Below are 20182 nucleotides of genomic sequence, written 5' to 3' on the forward strand. Positions count from 1 at the left end.
ACTATACCTTGGTTCTCCAGCAAAGTTCCTAAGAAAATTATTATACAATGATTAGTTCTGAAATATTCAGTGAGTGATTTCAGAAAAACTATTTCTGTATCAGAAAAAATGTGCAGTATTTTCTTTAGCAAAACAAGCCAAACAATGTGCTACTTTGGTATATTTGAATATGTTTTTTCTTCAATTATATAGTCAACTGTTGTGTTCTTAGCTTTTCTGGATATATTTTGCATAGATTCATCGCCGATTTTTGTACTTTTGACCTAGGACTTCTCTTCTGGTGTATGGTCGTATAGTCATTAATTCTTACCATAAAACTCTACTTTTGTCGATGTGATGCAAGTTCTTGCAGCTCGTTTAATGAACAAAAGTCATCTTTTTTTGTAATATGAACAAACTCCCATTTTAAATAAGACAGGTGTTCTGGCTTGCATTTCTTTTTTCATGCCATGTCTTTTATACCTTGTGTTCAACACTTACATAAAGTGAGGGATCACTTCCAATACCTTCTGAAGAACAAGTTTATTCATAATCAGTTCAAGTCTGTATAAACTGTAATACTTGGAAAAGCTAATATTAACTATGCATACCTTCTTGCTCATTATTATCTTCCTCGGAAGATGTGATCCAAAGTTCTTTTCAGTGATTTTTGAATTGAGCACTAGTAGTGGAATTCACTAGATAGATATCACATAATCACAGAATCCCAGGTTGGAAGGGACCTCAGGGATCATCTAGTCCAACCTTTCTAGGAAGAGCGCAGTCTAGACAAGATGGCCCAGCACCCTGTCCAGACGACTCTTGAAGGTGTCCATAGATATAAATGTCTGTGTCTAAAGTAGTCCTCTAGACTGTCTGTGTAGTCAGTGGAGATCAGTTAGCACTGCCAGGGCATGATTCATTTTGCCTAAAAGTAGGTATCTGCAGAGGTATTAATCCTTATAGTGCAGTTTATCTTCATTGACTGTAAATTGAGTCAAGGGCAGGCAGGTTATAGTCCAGATGCCTACACTGTATGCAACAGAAGGTAAGTGAGGTGAAACCTGCTCAGCTTTTCTGAATCAGGTGAGCACCTTGGCTTGTGCTGTAAATTCCACTGCCCTAAATGGGTCACAGAGCAGCAACCTGTACAAGTGCTACGACATTCGCTTCCTTATGTCAGACTTCATCCTTTCTCCCCTTATATATAATTTCAAAAAGTATCATTTACAACTAAGATGATCAGCAAATGGAGTTTCCCATCCATTTAATGAGGCAACCATCAGTAATCTCAGCACTAGTTTTATGTACATTTACTTACTAATAGTGGATGTAGGAACTTAAATTTTATTTTAGTTTTGATCCAGTAGGCCGTGTATTGAGCTATTAAAGGATCTTAATAGCCCTTTCTCAGGATAACAAAAAGCAAAGCTATACAACTCTGTAGATGTTCCAAAAGGGATGATATACTCTCTGAGATCATACCATTGCTCACATCAGGTTTGTTTTCATTCTGTACAGAAACACTACATATATACTGTTACTATATGAACTGAATTATATTGTATACATTTCCATAACATACCAAAATAATCAGTTGTTCATAGTAAATTAATACTAATCCCCACTGAATTTAACCTCACTTGAAGTTATTTGTTTTTCTTTAAGTATTCCTTTTACTGTGCATATGTACTTCTTCATTACTAACAGGATTTTATGGGTTAATAGGGAATATTTAAATCTCCTTCAAATGGAAAATAAGTGTTAGACTTTTGTTTTGTTTTTGTACAGTGATTATAATTTAGATTGTATGCCTCCTCACGGTTATATTCACGTGCTATCCCTGACTGACAATATAGCAGAATTCAGAAATGCAGTGAATAAACAAAAGATTTCTGGGAATATTGATACACCTGAAGGGGGCTTTGATGCGATGCTCCAAGCAGCTGTGTGCCAGGTAAGGAGCTTATTAACAACAGGCTACACGATTGTTCAAACATATATATATATGTACAAGAGTGCTCAGTGTTCCTGAATTCAAAATGTCAGTCTAGGACTGATAATAGTAGGATTTCCTCCTCCTTTTCCATTAGCTTTACATTTACCCTTTAGCTCTACATTTCTGTTTTCCATTGGAACTGATAAAGGAGAGCATAAGGAAATATTTTTCAGTATTGTTTATTGATGTTCTTTAACCAGCCTAACCAACATGGGATGGAAAATGAGAGCAACTGCTTCTTGATTGAACAGGCACATGTACTAACTTTAGCCAATTACAAAATTTGTTTCGAAAATTATTAAAGCCCTCCTTTTGTTCCTAAGTGAAGACATACCATTTGACATTTCTTCCACTTAAGAATGTGTTTGAAAACTGAAGGATCAGTTTCATATTTGCTCATGTAAGTAGGGAAAGTAAATGCACTTCAGTGTTCTCTCATCTTTTAAAGAATTTAAAAACAATACAAACGGAATAAAACTTAACTTTTGTATATTGGTAAAATTTCATCACCATCTCTCCCATGCCGAAAAGGATGGAAAAGATCTGCATCAGTAGTCACCAAGCTATAAGCATATTAATATGAACTTGTTTGCTCTAAAGGGCTTTTTTGCATGTTGTTTTACTTCTATGCATAGTAGTGCAATAGAAATTTTGAAAGTTGGCTGATTCATGGGTTTGCTAATGCTCTAAAAGATACTCCTTCTAGTGCTCTTGAAGGCAGTTCAACTCATGTCCAAATCTCAGGCTTGGTGTGTTTCTCATCTCTTGGGATATTGTCAGGACAATTCTTTTATCTTGTCCATCTTCACATTCTGTTCTGGAGCACTAGAATGAATCAAGGCCAAAAACTAATCCAAACTCGGTTAAAAATTAATACTTTGGCCCCAATTTTTTTTCACATTTTGATGAGCTGTAAAACAGGTAAATAACAGCCACTCTTCACAAACACCATGATCACAGCTGTTATAAAAAAATATTCTGAAGTTTTGGAAAAATTCCTTAAAATCAGTGTTTCTCATTGGACACATTCCACACTTATGTCATGTGAGCTCTAGAATAATATATGCTTCCAAAAACAATAGAATGGAAACATTCATGAGAATGGGGAGGCTTTCCTGCAAACTGAACTGTGAACCAAAATGGATGAGAACAATGTGCAATTCATAACTACCATCGTGAACTGTAATTTATATTAATGTGCACTCATTTTGCCTACAATAGAACTCTACAACTTGCTCCATCTTGCTTTAACCATTACATTCCTGTTGCAAGCGCTAGCAGGTTAGGACATGAAGCTTCTTTAAAATTTTGGTTGCTATAACTTACATAGGTAGGAGTCTTGATATGCCAATGGGTAGAGCCTTAGGAACAAGACGTTTCTGTGGTGCTGGAGGAGAATTTGATATTAATTAAGATATAGCCTGTTTATAAATAAAACTTAATACCCCTTTAGGGGAATGCTGTCTAGATTGTCTGAGGGAGGCTGATGCCTAACATGTAAGCTGGAAAAGATACCACACCCCTCTGTACTTATTATCCCTACTGTTATGAGATACTTCTTCCCCATTCAGAGCTAGCAGGAAATTAGCCTGAGAGGGGAGCTAAATCCCTCTTTGTAAAGCAAAGAAAGGAAAGGTAGAGAATAAGTCATGAAGCCTGGCTGAATACATGGGCTATACTGCAGATACATGTTTCACATAAGATGAAAGATATCTGGCAGTGTTAAGGGAAGTGGTAGAGATGAGACAGCACTGTAGGGAAGAGGAGCAAGGAAGGAGGAAAAAGGTGGAAAAATTGAATTTGTGAAGAAGATGGAATAATCAGGAGAGGGAATAATGAAAAAGAATATGAGGTGATTCGTCTGTGCCTCTAAAGTTTGATTTGAAGCAGCGTTTTATTCCTTGCAGGGGAAAAAATGTTACGGAAATACAAACTGGCACCTAACCTGGTTTGGATATAAGTTTGCCCTGCTACCTTCTTCACATCACTGAATTCCTAAAACACATGAAATTCACACTTGAGGATGCCGCTTTGCTATTAATCCCTTAAGATGGTGGATAGATGTAGTATTTTCCTGCATAATAAAGAATTTCTCGATTTGCAGGTGTAAGAAGATACACAAACTTTACTTTATTGGTTGATCGTATGCCAATGTCCTTTATGGAAAGCTGTGTAGGAAATGGAAATTCTAGAGTGATGAGAATATAGAGTAAATAAATATAAAATAAAAATAGAAGAGAGTACCAAGTACCAATACGAATGAATGCATATTTGTTGGTTGTAATGCTTTTTCCATCCCAGAGAATTACACAAATGCATTTGTATGTAATAGTGACACACATGGTGTGGCAGCTGTTACCCAAGCCCACTATATAATGTATAATTTGTATATATTTTAGATCTTTCTTCAAAAAGCAAAGACGGTAAGTGGATCTCTGACTTGCAGTAGTAGTTTTCAGATGTAGGACATGATGTATCTTTCCACAGAAGATGCTTTAAATCACCCAGTTTAAACTCAGTGCTGCTAAGCAGTGTAATATCTGAAAGTGCACTTTCACATTCATTTTTCATTTAGTTATTTATTATTTTAGAAAATAGGTAGTTACTGTTTTCTTGTGCTTAATTTTGTTTTCTTTTTAGAGCCATATTGGATGGCGCAAAGAAGCAAAGCGACTGCTTCTTGTCATGACAGATCAAACTTCCCATCTGGCCCTTGATAGTAAATTAGCAGGGATCGTAATTCCCCACGATGGCAACTGTCATTTGAAAGATAATGTGTACATCAAAGCTACGAGTATGGTAAGGTATATGTCATACATTCTGCCTTCAGAGAAGCAGTGTAAAACTGCATAAATGAGGTTTTTAGATTGCTGCCAAAGCATTGCTTTTAATTCACCTATTAGAACAGTATTTTCCCAGGTAGGCAAGACGTGAAATGAAGAATCAATCACCAGGAAATACTGACATTGGTTTTGTGTGGGATAAAGTATTTTGGAGTCTGAGACACAGCGGAGGAGAATATGTTACTGGGTTTGGCGTGGGTTTTTATTACCATTTCATAATGATGAGCAATTATTACATGCATATGTAAGAATTGCAAGATCCTGCTAATGAGACAAAGGTAGCGTTCATGCTTTATGGTCAGAAGATGCATAGTTGGATTGATTGAAAAGGCTTGGTAAGAGTGAAACAAGACATACAACAGCAATTAGCTAATTCAATCGTGATGGACTAGAAAATATTCTTGTGCCACAGAGCTTTGTTGTGGTAATATAGCATTAAATACATTTGAATCTCACAGTATAAAACCAATGTGTGTTAATACCTGTGCAAAAAGTTGCATTAAATCTGCCGTAGTGAAGTAATATGCCTTCAGCAGATATTTTTAGCTTTCCAAATATTTCTTTAAGAATGTATAAAGTAGTCATGGGTGATTGGAGACAACCACTTTTCTTTTCCTAAGATTTGTATGTTTTAATTGCTTTGGCTATTTTCTTAAATAAACATAAACATGAATCATTTATTTAAGAAACATGTATCACTATTTAATTGCCATGTAATCACTGGAAAACAGAAATATGAACTGTGATATCATTAGAGCACATTACAGTTTTATTCTCAGTGCTTGCTGCACTTAGTTAAATTACATAGCCTCTGTTCAGCCCAAGCCAGCAACGTGCTAGTGAAGTCAATGAGGGCTGTGTGTAAATTAGGCTAGACCTGAATTTAATTCAGCAACTGGTGTTTACAAGGATGGCGGGGCAGCAGGAAGCAGCGGCTGTATGGTGTGTGATCATGAAGTACGAGAGGTTTCTGGGAATCGGTGGGTGTTCAGGACCTTGCTGAGTGGAGGAGGGAGATGAGTGTGTGTTAACAGGAAGGTTGTTTGGATTTCCGATTATCTGATGTTCTTGCATTCATATACTCCCTCTGTTACCTCTTGGATATTCCCTCACAGATGTCAGGGTTATTTATTTCCCTCTAGCCAGTCTGTTCAGTTTCAGTATTTGTACAGTGTCCCTGGGAAAAAATCAACCCCTTCCTTTATTCTACTTAAAGCAAATAATCCCAAAACTTTCCTTTCCCAAAGCAGAGCATACTTACATGTTATGATGTCCCTATCTCTATTTTTCTTTCTTCTTTTTTTCTCCCTAATTTCAGTGCTATAAATGAGAGGAATTTTGCTTTGCTTATTAACAACTGCTGAAGGTACAAATCTTACTCTGGTGTTCAGGATTCCTTTGGTAATAAAGATATTGTCTGTTTCAGAAAAAAAAAACCAGCTTTTTCTTTTCTGTCCAACTTGAGATATTAACTTCTGTTTCAGCTGGAAAACCTCACCAATATAAAATACAGACAAAATTAATTAATCTCTTTGTAAGGAACTATGACAGATTGAGGGCTGACTGAAGAAAGCGTTTTCTGGGTTCTGGGCTGAAAAATAATGATTTTACTGTCCCATATAGAATGAGAAGTCTCCTATGATTATTGCTATTGATGCCTTTTGTGAAATGAGGTAGTCTTTTTAGCCACTCAAATAAAATGACCTTGAAAGATGCTTAGATCTGGGGTGTCATGTTTTGGCCCATGTGTTTTCTGGCTGCTAGCCCATATGTTTTTTCAACCACGAGCTAATTCTTGCATGCCCACATGTAATAGTGGGCACCCACTTAGGAATAGAGAAGGGATAGAATAGAAAACTTTCTCAGTATTAGATAATTTCTGGAGTAGATTTGACATGATAACACAGTAGTGTTGTAAGGGTAGGTGTACTGGTTTTCAGCTTTTTTTTTTATTCTCAGTGGTGTATAGCCTGTGATTATTTTAGTCACAGAGATCCATGAAGAAACTTCAAATAAACAAGTAAAATCGGGGGGTGGGGGTGGGGTGGGGGGACGGGACTAATTTATATTTACATGAAATGTCATGAAAGGCTATCAGCTTTAAAAAAAAAGGCATATGAAACATTTTTTGCTTTTTTCTTTATCAGTGCAATTTTGTTGTGCTATGCTAAATTAAAGAGCCATCTGTAATCACATTGTTTTCCTACTTTGATTCTTAGCTTCAGGTAGTCTTGAGAAGATTGCATTTTGGCATATTATTTCCTCCTTGTGCCAATTAAGAGGACTTTGCTTTATTTATTTGCATAAGCTTAACCTTTATATCAGAAGTGTTTCCAGTTAGTCACTCTTCTGCCTGTTTCTTCCTAACTTTTGCTAAGGAGTCACGCAGCAGTCAGGAAAAAAGTGTAAGACAGGAAAGAAATCTAGTCTATTTTAATTAGATACGTGCTTGGTTAACTCTCTGAAATACTTAACATCTGTATTAGTTATCATCTTCTCAGCTTAACACAGTAGGTTAAAATAATAAAATTAGTTATGTAATTGGAATAAGAAAGATGTTCTAAAATGAAAGTACATCCAGCAGTAGTGGAAAGAGATAACACAGAAATACATAAAATACAGCAAGTAAAATGAGGCTTCATGAGTTAGCAACAGTTCCTTATGTCATCTCTTTACATGCTTAAAATGAAAAAGATAGTGTGGCTCTGTTGATGCTTTTTTTTTTAGGTCTCTTCTAATAAAAAGAAAATTTTTCTTTCTAATCTGAAGTGAGACTTTAATGCACTACTAACCGAGCTGGACACTCTAGTGAGTTAGAGCTGACAAGTATACTTTGGAGATCTGGTCCCTGCAAGACTTGCACGTCTATGCATGTCTTCTCTTTACTTCAGTAAGCTCCATCTGCATAAGTTTTTGTTTCATGAGGGCTTGGAAACACATTCCTGATACCACTGATCCCAGAGTTTTGCCATTAGTTGCAGAGATGTTGAAGGGCCATTTTGTTGGAATTCAGACATGTCTAGGGTCATGTGTTAAGCAGGAAGACTGACGTATTTGATCCCTCAACACTGCCCCGTCCTTCACGCATTTATAGTGCAGGAGGTATTTGCAGAACATCTGGCTTCACTCGCCTGTGTCCTGGGACCACTCAGAGTGTCTGTGTTCTGCCAGAGAGTTGCATGTGGCCTGTAGGGTTGTGCAGCACAATGAAGGCCCCACCACTGCAGTCTGTGGTCATGGAGAAGGCAGCATGCTGAAGTACTGTGTTGCAGGCTATTGGGAATGGCAACAAAGCTACTGCTGCTGCAGGTCACCCACAACTTCTGCGTGGTGGGAATGCATGCTCCCTGGACCCTCGCGTATGCCAAACTCCCCAGCTGTAGCTGTAAGAAGGCCTGGTTGTTGCTGCCTTTCATCACTTATCTTAAGGAATATAATCTCTTACCAAAGGGTAGAAAAGTTGAGAGAGGCGTGGATCCTGGCTAAGGTCAAACTGAGGCAAGAAACTCCTTTGTTCTTTCTATACGAGGCTCTTTATAATGGTGCAGTATGATGGAAAACGGATTTTGCCCCCTTGCATAACTTCTTCTCAGCTGTCTTGGCAATTCAGATTACTGTTACGAGAGCAGTTGTCTTGCAGGGTGCCTTGTGTAACAAGTGGCACTCTGAGGAGAAATGAATTGGACAGGGGAACAGAGTGTGTTTGTGCAAGAAACAATGTGGGGCAGATGGTGAAAATTTCAGAAAGAGAAAGACAGCAGAAGTGTATGGGAGAAAGAGGTTGAAGGACCTGACGTTAGTGGAGGTGTCCAGATTAAATCTTTCTAAGGGGAAACGGGCCAAGGCCCCAGTCACTTCCCTGTGGTTAGTCATGGATTTTAAGTGTTAGTCATGAATTTACTTCTTGAGAAATAGTCACAAATGTATGGTAAATAAGCAGTGACTTTCAGATACAGTTTGTTTCAGAGTACTGGAGCTGGAGGGGTCTCACATAGCCCAGGTATGCAAAGCCCACTGGGACCACACAGACACCCTTGTGCTTCCCCAGATCTTGGATGAAGGCATAGCAATGCACCTCGTGTTCTTGAATCCATGTCAGGTCTCTCAATGAGAAGTGTAGAAGGACATGTCACTGTCACAGGACATGCCACAATAAGTACTTCACCAAACAGAGCGATGTCATTACTGGGGAGAGACATGAAACTCATGCCACCTTCTTCAAGCACAAGCATGGTTAAGAAAATATAGCAGGTCATCGCAGTGAGGACTGGAGGCATCACTCCTAAGGCAGGTCTTAGACATACAGAGAAGGAGAAAGCTGTCAGCTGTAAGAAAGATACACACAGAATACTGGCATTGCTACAACCCGACCCAGTGACTGCATTTAGCTGATGTGTCTGACCCCTGGTGCCAAAATACATTTCTGAGAAGCAAACTTTCAATTACTCTCCTTGTTGTTCCCAAAAGCACACCTCATCTCAGTGCCCTCATGTTGTACTTTCTCCCTGACTTTTGCACAAGAATCCACCTATCATACTCAGGAATCTTGTTATTTTTCTAGACAGACCATGGACAACATCACATCCATATTTCTTAAGCATCAGACTTAAACCAACAAAAGAGTACTGTATGAGTTAGTCCTCCCACATTGCAGCACCCCTGCGTAGTTGGTAACATATAAGTGTGTCACAGTCTGGCTGATGTCCTGGTGATATCTTTTGTCATGATCTGTTTATTTGTTTGGTCCCACCTTGTTTTGGATGTAGGCCTAGCGTTTCTTTGTACATTTAGAAATAAGGATTGGGTGGTTTTGGAATCCTGTATTGTGTCATCCGTGAAATATAATGTTTATCCCTTCTAATCTGCAGTCTTCTCTTTTCTGTTGTATTTTGCAGGAGCATCCATCTCTTGGGCAGCTCTCTGAAAAACTGATTGACAATAACATCAATGTTATTTTTGCTGTTCAAGGAAGCCAGTTCCATTGGTATAAAGTAGGTTAGAAACCTGATTTCTTTTTCCAATTTTGAAAGCACAATATTTGTATTAAAAATTTAAAATGTGCATAAATGATTGTATTTTTCATAGGATCTGTTACCTCTATTGCCTGGTACTGTTGCAAGACAGATAGAATCACAAGCAGCAAATCTCAATGATTTGGTGGTAGAAGCCTATCAGGTACGGTAAGAGTGACAATGTTGTATGCTATATATGTACCGGGATTTTTCACCTTTCATAGCCTAAAGTTGGAATCTCCAGGATCTTGACTTCTATCTAAAGTCCACTAGGATAAATTCCCTGGTTTTCCGAATATCCAGGTTGGTGACACTATCCCATGACAGCTGTCAAATTCCCAGGCTATTGGGATCTCAAAGGCAAGAGCTAGCAATTATTATTTTCTAAGGATGCTTCTAAATATGCTGTTTGATTCTCTGCACCTGTTACCAGGTAACTTCGAACGAAATGTCTGGCTTATTTGAATATTGGCATCTCAGGTCTTTAGTTCCAGACCAGATACCACTGTCTAGGCACCATGTAAATTCAGAGCAAAAAGATACTGCAGTATCTAGAGGGTTTTACAGCATAATTCTGAGAAAATAGACAAGAGGTGGGAATTTACAAGGAGGTAGTTTGACAGCAGTAGATATTGTGGAAGGCAGGATTTACACTGTGCAAAGGAGTGTAATGACTATGGGGTTTCAGGCCTGGCAGTGAAGAAGAGTTTTGATAGGGATTTCAGAGAGAACAATGGAAATGGCTTTGTGAACTCTTGCCTGGAGTTCTTGACTGAAAGTAATAGTATGGGAAAGAGAAAGTACTAGCATGGGAAAGAGCATAAAGTCATTTTCCACAAATGATGAACAGGGAATGGCAGCTTGAAAGTGGAAAATGGCATCTTGATAATGAACGAAAGGTATTCTGGTGAGAGGGGGCATAAACAGCTTTGAAAATGAAGCCAAGTAGTATAGAATTGATGTACTAGAGCACAAGGAGCCCACAGAGCAGCATCAGAATGAACAAGATGGTTGAATGCTGTTGAGGTGTGCAAGTTACACAAACATGCAAGTTCCAAAAGTTGAAAAATCTATTACAAAGCTATATGCAAGGTATCAACATATATCACATATATCATTATTTTTAATTAGTTGGACATGGGAGACTGAAAATATCCATTGTACTAGGTTAACCATCTAAATCAGGCTATTTGCTTTCAGCAGATTGGCTCTAACAAAGAGCCAATTCCCATGTCTGTTCGTAGTCAGTAGAGTGGGTTTGTGCACATTTTTTCTCACTTTCATTTTGGAAACATTGTGCAGAAGGCAGACATTCAAAAGCAGAGGAGGTTAGGTGTAATCTAAGTGCAGAGAAGTTCTCATTCATATTGTACTTTCTCTTATAAAATGAAGAAATCTCATTTTGAATATGGAGGTTTGCAGGAAATTGCTGGCAAAAAGTTTTGAAAATCATAGTCCTTTTTTATGCCACTTTTACACTGTCTATCCTAAATTGTATCCCGGTTTTTAGAGCACAGTGAATGGCAAACATTCAAGGAGAGGAAACAAAAATTTACAAAATAATAATTTAGTTCAATGGAAGATTCTGTGGGACTTTCCTGCTCCAGCCACCCCCAGTTTGCTCTTGCCTTATTTTCATTTTTCAGACAGTATCTTCCTTACCATCCTAAACTACATTGGAGTTGATACTTTGAGATTTTTATCATAGTTTTAGGGGCTTGTAATATACAAACACACGGTGAACAGAGCTTGAATGTTTTGCTTTCTTGAAAGCAAAAGTACTTAGATAAGAAAATAAATTTAGTGTTGATCGTTGATGACAGTGGGCCTCTTGCACTCTTGTTCTAGGCAGGGAAACCTTAGGCTTAGTTGTGGAAAACCCTGGCTGAAAATCCCTGGCTAAAAAGCCAGATATGAGTCACTGAATTTCAAAAAGTTACTAAGATAAACATGTGTTCGGATTCATGTAATTAGATTTCCATTTGTAGCAGTAAAAATATCACACTAAACTAATTTTTTAAATACTAATATGCCAGGAATTTTAATGATCTCTTCGTGCAGTTTTCATCTCATAGGTTTGTACAGAGCTTCAGTAAATTTTTAAAAGGTCAAGAAGCAATATTCCTTCTTGGAGGAAATAGGATTTTAGAGCCTGCAGCAAATACTAGTAGCTGGCTTTTTCATTATTTCATATTGTAAAACGCTCTATTGGGAGTCAACCAGTTGTTCACTTATATGGTCCTAGCTGACCCAAACAAATCAGTAAGAATAATCCCAGTGGCCTTTAGATCACCCTAAGGTTTGTTCAGAGAAAATTTTTCTGACACAGATGCAAAATATCAGAAGTATATAAAGTGTCAAGTCAATTAGGAACCTTTTCTGCTGGATAACAATAGCTGTATGTATATTTACTGTTTTATTTTAAATGTGTGGCTAAAAGGCAGTGAAGTTTCTCAAAGAGTAATCAGTTTTTGTTGCGCGTGGTTGTTAGAATAGATTTTCAAATTGCCAAAAATACAGTCTCAAAACCATTTTTGAAAAGCTGAAAACATTTTTATCTGGAAAACGTAATCCTCTTTATCAGAATTACCAGTTCACTGGTTGCATATATTTGGAATGTAATCGGGTCTTTATGTGGGAAACAATGCTTTAATTCATTCCTTTATTCACACAGACAAGCTTTCTTCATTTTTAGTCAGACATAGTAGCCGTACTTGGTGTTAGTCACTAATGCACATCATATGTTGAGATGCAATGCAACTAAAACTTCTTTTCTGGTTTCAGAAACTAATCTCGGAAGTGAAAATTCAAGTGGATAATCAGATCCAAGGTCTTCATTTCAATATCACTGCAATCTGTCCTGATGGAAGTAAAAAAACTGGCATGGAAGGATGTAAAAATGTGGGGTACAATGAAGAAGTATGTTGACAGTTCTTGTTCTTCAAGGAACTGGAATACTTATTTTTCTGTTTGGTTGGGTTTCAATGGTGTGAAATCCTCTAGGGATTTACTTAAACTTAAAATGGATTTATGTGATTAATGATCACAGACTCTCTATTATTCTCTGGTTTTATTTTTCCTGAATCTTATTTTAATTCTCACTAATCTCATGGAACTAAGGCTCAAAGCTTTTCCTGAAAGCTAATGTCCATTAGAACTCTCCTCCTTTGTCCTCTACTGGGCACAATGGCTATGTTCATTGTGCTGAAATCTGTGTATAAAGAGGTTGAAAAATAACCACCCAGTGAAAAAGAATCACTAGAATTTGTGTTCCCTGGGTCTGTACGAGACACCACCTTTCCCTCTCCTTGCTCTAGTAGTCTTAATGCACTCTCAGGGTTGTGGATGATTAGCTTATTTTATACATCGAATTAATAAAATTATTTATTCCCATTTGGATCTTTGCCACCTACTGAATGAAACAGATTGTAAAATTGGAGCATCATGCACCATGAAAATGTGGGCGAAGATGTCTGGCTAATATAAAGAACATGGTTTTCTTCCCAGAACAACTTCTCTGTGCCTTGATATATTTATTTAATTGCTTGGACTAGCAGAGTAATTCATTTAGTTTGCCAGGAAGAGGTCTGTGTTTCTGGAGAGCAAGGTCAAGGAGTTCTTTCCTTCTTGACGTGTACATACATCTCAGCTGGTGTGATTTTACTTGTGTCTGTGTGTAGAAATAGCAAAACAAATCAGTGGATTAAATGCGTGGATTTTAAATACATTCATATGGATGTATTTTATCCTCTTCCGAATTTTGTCTGCATGACTTGCTGCTGATTAGCTTCTACAGTTTAAGGAAGATTTGCTATGTTTTTCTTCTTAACTCATCTCTTTTCCAGTGTTGCTCCCTGTGCATGTCATAAGAAATAGGGCTGGAATTCGTTCTGTTTAATGAAAAGAAAAATATTTATATCTGTTTCTTTTTAATAAAAAGCCAAGCCACTTGATTGTAAAAGATTGCATGTGGTCCTAAACATCTACTGCTGTTGAAAATGAGCCACCCTCAAGAGATCATTTTAACTGTAAATCCTCCTTTCAGTATTTGTTTACAGACAAAATGCTTTTCCTTAATTCTCACATTCCTTTCATTGTCTAATCCTTCTTCCTTCCTTTTCTTACCAAAACACAAAGTGTATTATATTCTGAAGGAATCCTATGGCCTCTTCAAGGTACAAAACTAACTTTGGCTATTAGCGAGTGTCAGTGTTCACAGTGTTGTAATTTTTTATTCACAATACGTTTAAACTTTCTGCAGCTTTGTTCAGAACCATCAGATTTCACAACTCGTACGCAAGACATGATTTGCCCTTCCCTCCCATCTCCTTGCCATTCCTCCAGTAATGTGTTGTACATGAAGATGATGTTTTATAGCAGGGCTCTGTGATGAATAAAAAGCACATTCTCTAGCTGCAGCCTGTCCTCCCCATGTGATACGCACCTGCCGTATGAATTAATTAGTGCCTAGCCACACTTTTGCCCTGGAACTGAAGAGAAGTCGTCTCATGCATGGAGAGTGTAGGCAACTGAGGGGTTATGTGTGTAGTGGTGCATTTAAGAAAGAAGAAGAAGAAAAGCAAAGGGCGAGACAAAGCCTGTGTGGCCCCTCAATACGACATTAAGAAGCGCATGCATCTGCACAGCATTCTTCTGTTGTCCGTGTAGGCAGCCGTGTAGGCAGCCGCAGCCCTGCTTGCCACAAAGCCACTATTGTCCCCAAGGGCTTGGCTGTTCTCATGTGGGGGTGCAGCGGGAGGGGGAGACAGCAATGAGAAATGAATGGTATTAGTCTTTGTGGGTAGTTTCAACCTCATATGTAATCAGTTTCTTAGGTTTTCTCTTTTTTTTTTAATTTGGAAATCTTTGTTCTTTGGTGGTAAACTGAAAGCATCTGCTTCTGTTGGGCTCCTTTCTTGCCTTTTCCTCTTGACTATGTTTTGTCTGTGAGGAGGCAAGGAAGAGTTGTTTTCTGTCAGCAGGCTCAATAGCCTTAGTGAGAATACCCTGTCAGAAGCCTACTAGACAAAAAAAAAAAACCACCAACCAATTGTGAAATAGAAGATTGCTATCCAGTGGAAGTAGCACAGATGTCAGAGCTGTCAAAGAGTTTTGGTAGTGATTGATTAAAACTCTATGGCAGTCACCTAGCACCAAGAGGATGTGGGGTCCTGTGCAAGGACTCTGAAAAGCCGCAGGGGCTGCTGCTGTAGCAGGTGCTACCAGGGTAAGGTCCTGGGGCATCGTGGTGATGGCCATATGTGGTCAAGAGATAGGCATTGGGTCCACCCCAAAGCAACATTTAGTTTGCCCAGGGCCACAGCAAGACTCTTGCTCCATTCGTACTGTAGGAATGGCAAAAATAAGCTGCTGCTAAGTTGTGAGCCACTTCTGTGCTTTAGTAGGAATAGAAAGGGCCATCCAGAAAACCTGCGTGGTTTCTGTTCACACAGGCCATTTCTACAGCATGAACATTCGTTATAGTTTCTTTTTATGAAGAGTATCTCTTTCTGTTGTGTATTGCAATCCAGTCCCAATTCTTGTCTGAGTATTTCTATAGTATCCACAAAAATGTACACATTAAATAAGATCAGGAAGATGATGATGGTAATTCTATATCTATTTAACTTGTATTAAACTTGTCATCTGGAACTATGCTTTCTTCACATGAAAAGTAGACTGCTGTCAATCTTCTAATGTTAGGGTTTTAACTGTATTTGTGACACCTACAATTACTAATATATCATTTTTGACAGAGGGCCACTGTGTATTTTGTTATTACTAGCTATTGCACATTCGTACCTATGTAAGATGCTGTTTTATTTATATGTTAAAATTTTTAAGCAATTTATAGGAAATAGTGATGATGTAAGATCTGTCTTTATTCCTTCTTAGGTACTTTTCAATGTATCAGTTACAATGAAAGGATGTGATACAACTGGAGGAAGAAGATATGCAATACTTAAGCCTATTGGTTTCAATGAAACCACCATCGTTAATGTGCAGAAAAGCTGTGCCTCTCAGTATGGAGACAGTGCAAGGCACAACAGAGTATGGGCTGATGAAACTTTTTCTGATGGCAAACAGTCCCATTGCAGTGACAATAACTGTAGCTCTAATAGAGATACGCTTCCTTCTGAGAGGTGCAGACGACACCAGGACCAGCCCATCTGCAGTGGTCAAGGAAATTGCATAGATGGAAAATGTTTCTGCTACAAAAACAAGCTAGGCAAGGTGTATGGCAAGTACTGTGAAATGGATGATTTTTCCTGCCCATATCACCAGGGAAACTTATGTTCTGGTAAGCTGCAGAGTTTATGTCAGTATTTTGGTCTGGTTTGGTTTTGTTTTGTTTTCTGAAGCTTATATACGTGGTGCATCTGAATGATATCAGGCTGTCAAGTAAAAGAATTGTGTGTGCAGAGTTAGTGTGTGAAACGTCTTAACAGCCTGGTAGGAATTTGTGCTCCAGGGCTTTCTTCACCACAAAGGTGTGCACTGTCTTCTAAACTTCAGCGCCGCTTTTTAGGGGATTTATTGAGTTTTTTCTAAGTTTAGCTATTTTAAGATTTAAATCTCAAACTTCTTCAGAAGTAATGATACTGATATCTTGGATAAAACAATAAAATTATTCCAGGAAGTAAGTTGGTACATTTCAATCCAATGGGAATATAAGATACTAAGAGATTAGAAGTAATCATAACTTTCAGATGAGGTTCTGATTTTCTGACACCGTAAATCAGTCTTGTGAGAGATACAGTGACAGTTGATTCCAAATGCTGCTATATATGCTAAAGCTGTTCAGAACACCTGCTCCAGAAAGGAGAGTATAAGTGAAACATAAACAGGGAGAGTTGTTAGAAATTCTTATTCTTTTTGTGAACAACTTTATGATTTTTAAAGAAAGCATGCAAATGAAAATTGCATGTAAACAAAATACAAAACATGTATTTTTAAGATAGACTTATGAAGGAAAAAGGGGTTTGAGTCAGTATCATTACTCTTTCTCTACCAGAATATTTTGTTCCCCTCAGAAGTAATTAAATATTTTAAAATCTATACTTCTGTCCTGCGTCATTTCATTTCACTGTATACTCACCAATGAGTGAATTGAGGGACCAATTTTTTCAACCACCGTTGGATAAATTTAGAGTAATACTGTGGACTTTAGTAGATTTATTTGGGTTTTGCTCTGCTGATGACTGTGAACTTTACATAAAATGAAGATTTATAATGTTACCTAATCCTTTAAATACTTCATTGCAACACAAAGAATAAGGTTCATCTTCTCACTCGTCTTCTTTCCCACCAACCAACTTCGCAAATTTACTATTTCTTAACCATAAGCAGGCCTTTCAAACTTACAAGCTCCTAAAGCCTGAGAAGTCATGCCCTCGTTGGCAGAGGACACAGGGAATTCTTCATCTAAGAGGTGTTGGAGACTCACCTGTGATGGAGTCCACAAAGGGAACCTGCTGCCAGGGGCTATGGCTGAGCAGTGTGCCTCTTCGTGTGCCTTGCTCTGAGACGTCCTATGATCCCCTTCCCCCACCCGTTTTCCCCAGACACGGCAAAAAAAGAGGCAGCCCGTACCTCGGCCTCACTCCCATTTAGGGGACCCCATCTGTTAGATGTGACTGTCTCCCTGCAGCTGCTCTGTGGGTCCCTGGAGCACAAGAAGGGCCATCACAACGTGTGTGAAACTTAGGTACTGCCAAGGCATAGCTGAGGAGACCTGATGAGATTTGCTAGACCTGCCTGTGCTTTATGTGCTCTCTATTTCTGTATTTCCTAAAGGTGCTCTTACACACTGTAAAAATGTGGCCAAACTTTATCAACACGTCAGTTGTACACCTCCCTAAATGTGCTACAACATGGAAAATATGGACTTTGCCCTAAAACTCCCACTGCTTTGCCTGGAAAATTGTAAAGGCCACCAGAAGTTCTTCGTAGCCTTTGAATCCTTGAGGCTCTGTGTTTTAAGCTCTTATTAAACAACCTGCAGTTCATAAGCATAGCATACCCACCTGTCCAGCTCAGTCATCTGTCCTTTAGAAGGGCAGAAAAGCAGTGCTGTCATGTGTGCTTCTGAAAAGAAAAGAAAAAAAAAGCAACCTGGCATGTGCACATGAACTTGATAGTCCTTCCTCCACTGAATCTTGTTGTTTATTTGAATTGAATGCTTTCTGGCTGAAGAGAAGTTTGTTTAGTTTGCCTGAAGACTGTTTTCTTGGTCATTGTGTAATTTTTCATCCCTGCTGCTTTGGTCCAAGGCAACAGGGAAAATTCTAGTAAACGATTTAGGATGACATCAAGGTAGCAGCTTTTGCTCAACTTAATAACAAAAAGCAGCCATAAATATCTATCATGCTGGTAATTGCAGCCCAAATCGTTAACTTAAAAACCAATTAGCAAGCCAAGGCCTAAATTAGCTCTGTTTAATGTAAAGCACCGGCAATACAAATGCATGCATACAAAAATTGTCTTTCTATGTTTTCATAAAAGCACATGACTCAAGGCTATCTGATGTTGTAGGTAATGGTGAATGTGAAGCTGGTAAATGCAAATGCTTTGCTGGCTGGGAAGGTGACCGTTGCCAGTGCTCGTTACAATCAGCAAAGCACTGCCTGAATTCAAAGGGCCAGATTTGCAGTGGAAGAGGAGAATGTGTATGTGGAAAGTGTGAGTGCACAGATCCAAGAAGCTTTGGCCGTTTGTGTGAATATTGCCCAACTTGTAACAAAGCCTGTGAAGAAAACTGGTACGTTTCTTGTGCTAGACTTGACTTTTTAACTCCGTAGTGTTGAAACAAGGAGAAATATTTCTGCTTGGCTATATGTGTGATATATTTCTTAGTTATATAGCAGGAAATTGAAAAAAAATCATACTTGATACTTTTCTCTATGTAGCTGAGAGGTTCACACTGCCAATTAAGAGAATTGCATGTCCTTAACTGTGTTCACCAGTCTGTGTCCAACCATCAGCTTTCTGAAGTCAAAGGAGCTGTGTCCTATGAGTATCCTTTTCTTCGTATATTTATTAAAAGATGGTTCTTCATATGAAATATTCTGGATGGGAAATAAAGCCCATAAATTTGGAGTTTTAAAAACAGACAGTAGATCCTACTCTTGAATGTCACCGAGTCCAAAAATATTCTCCAGTTTTGTTTTTGCACATTCCTTGTGCTTCTCAGCTGAAAAAAGGAGGTGTGGAACAAGAGCAGTGCCTGCGCATTACCGCTGCCATCGGTCAGCAGAGCAGAGCTGGTCTTACCCAGAGAACAGCATTCTCCGTTACTCAGTTTTAAACCACTTAGTCTTTGCTGTGCTAGTTTTAAAGCATGCCATTTTTCCTTACTCATGTAAAGGAAGGGACAGTGTGGAGGTTGAAATGAGCAGCCCAAGGAGGAAAGAGTCTAGACCAAGCTGTCAGTGCCACACTGGCTGGTGCTGGCGTAAAGACTCAGTGAAGGCCTGTCTTTAGGCGTGTCTCTTCTACACCTTCCCATCAGCACGTGTAATCTTCTGCATCCCACTGTGGCTGAGAGGGTGAGAGATCACTCTTTAGTTGAAAAGGGTATTGTCATCAAAACAGAATTGTTGTTTATTCGCACTCATTTGAATTATAGCTCATCTGTTGAGTATACTGGAGAGACAATCTGGGCCATGTTTGAAAAGGTGACTGCCAAGACTTCACTGGATAAAATGCAGTTAGCCTTGCTGGCTTACTCTTGTTCAAAGTCATTGTGAAATGCATGCCTTTAATAAATTCAGAAGATGGCATACCTTCGTTAAAAATTCGGTCAGGGCTTTCTCAGGATCATTTGTGATGTCCATCTTCTGTAAGGCTATAAAGTGAAGATGGCAAGACTGCGCTGCCTCCCACCTGCACTTCCCAGCAGCAGGACCTTATGTGTCTTTGTCTTAACATAGCATCCAAAAAATTATTAACAAAGCTGTGTTTCCTACACCTATCTCTTCCCTTCAGAGCAAGCAAGTATCCCAATGAGATTGATAGATAGGAAAGGCTAGGACTGAACTAGAGGCTGACAGCTGAACAAAGGGTGCTGGACCCTTAGCTACACCCCCTTAAAAGCACACATCACAAAATGCAGAGAGCAGGGGCTGGATGAAGATGACTCGAAGCCGCAGACATGTTTTAATTTATGACTTCTAACTAGTCGGTTCTGAGAAGCATCACAGGGGTAAAATGCTGGGAGAGGCATCACATTTCAAAAAAAAAAAAATAAATGGCGCAATGTTTTTACTAACAACAGGAAAGCATTATGTGCAAGCAATATGTCAGCCTGTTGATACAATCTCTTTAAGGGGAGAGCAATGACACAGTTT

General features: G+C 38.6%; 1 protein-coding gene and 1 long non-coding RNA gene across 8 annotated transcripts in view; one reads left to right on the forward strand and one right to left on the reverse strand.

The window, feature by feature from the left end:
• The window catches only part of ITGB8 (integrin subunit beta 8), a 49949-nt gene that overhangs the window by 20537 nt on the left and 9230 nt on the right, over positions 1 to 20182 (forward strand). For both annotated transcript variants that reach the window (XM_075083006.1, XM_075083007.1), the window contains exons 5-11: positions 1771 to 1936; positions 4619 to 4777; positions 9717 to 9812; positions 9907 to 9996; positions 12618 to 12752; positions 15729 to 16134; positions 18369 to 18594. In XM_075083006.1, the coding sequence (XP_074939107.1) occupies positions 1771 to 1936; positions 4619 to 4777; positions 9717 to 9812; positions 9907 to 9996; positions 12618 to 12752; positions 15729 to 16134; positions 18369 to 18594 (1278 nt within the window). The remainder of the gene's footprint in view (positions 1 to 1770; positions 1937 to 4618; positions 4778 to 9716; positions 9813 to 9906; positions 9997 to 12617; positions 12753 to 15728; positions 16135 to 18368; positions 18595 to 20182) is intronic.
• The window catches only part of LOC142052632 (uncharacterized), a 70766-nt gene continuing 52720 nt past the window's right edge, over positions 2137 to 20182 (reverse strand). For 2 of the 6 annotated variants that reach the window (XR_012658913.1, XR_012658918.1), the window contains 2 exons: positions 17861 to 19373; positions 4772 to 9114 (listed from right to left, as the gene is read on the reverse strand). This is a non-coding gene — a long non-coding RNA (uncharacterized LOC142052632). The other 4 variants (XR_012658915.1, XR_012658914.1, XR_012658917.1 and 1 more) reach the window with 4 other exon arrangements.

This window comes from Phalacrocorax aristotelis, chromosome 2 (assembly GCF_949628215.1).
Source record: "Phalacrocorax aristotelis chromosome 2, bGulAri2.1, whole genome shotgun sequence".
In the NCBI taxonomy this organism is placed as follows: Eukaryota; Metazoa; Chordata; class Aves; order Suliformes; family Phalacrocoracidae; genus Phalacrocorax; species Phalacrocorax aristotelis.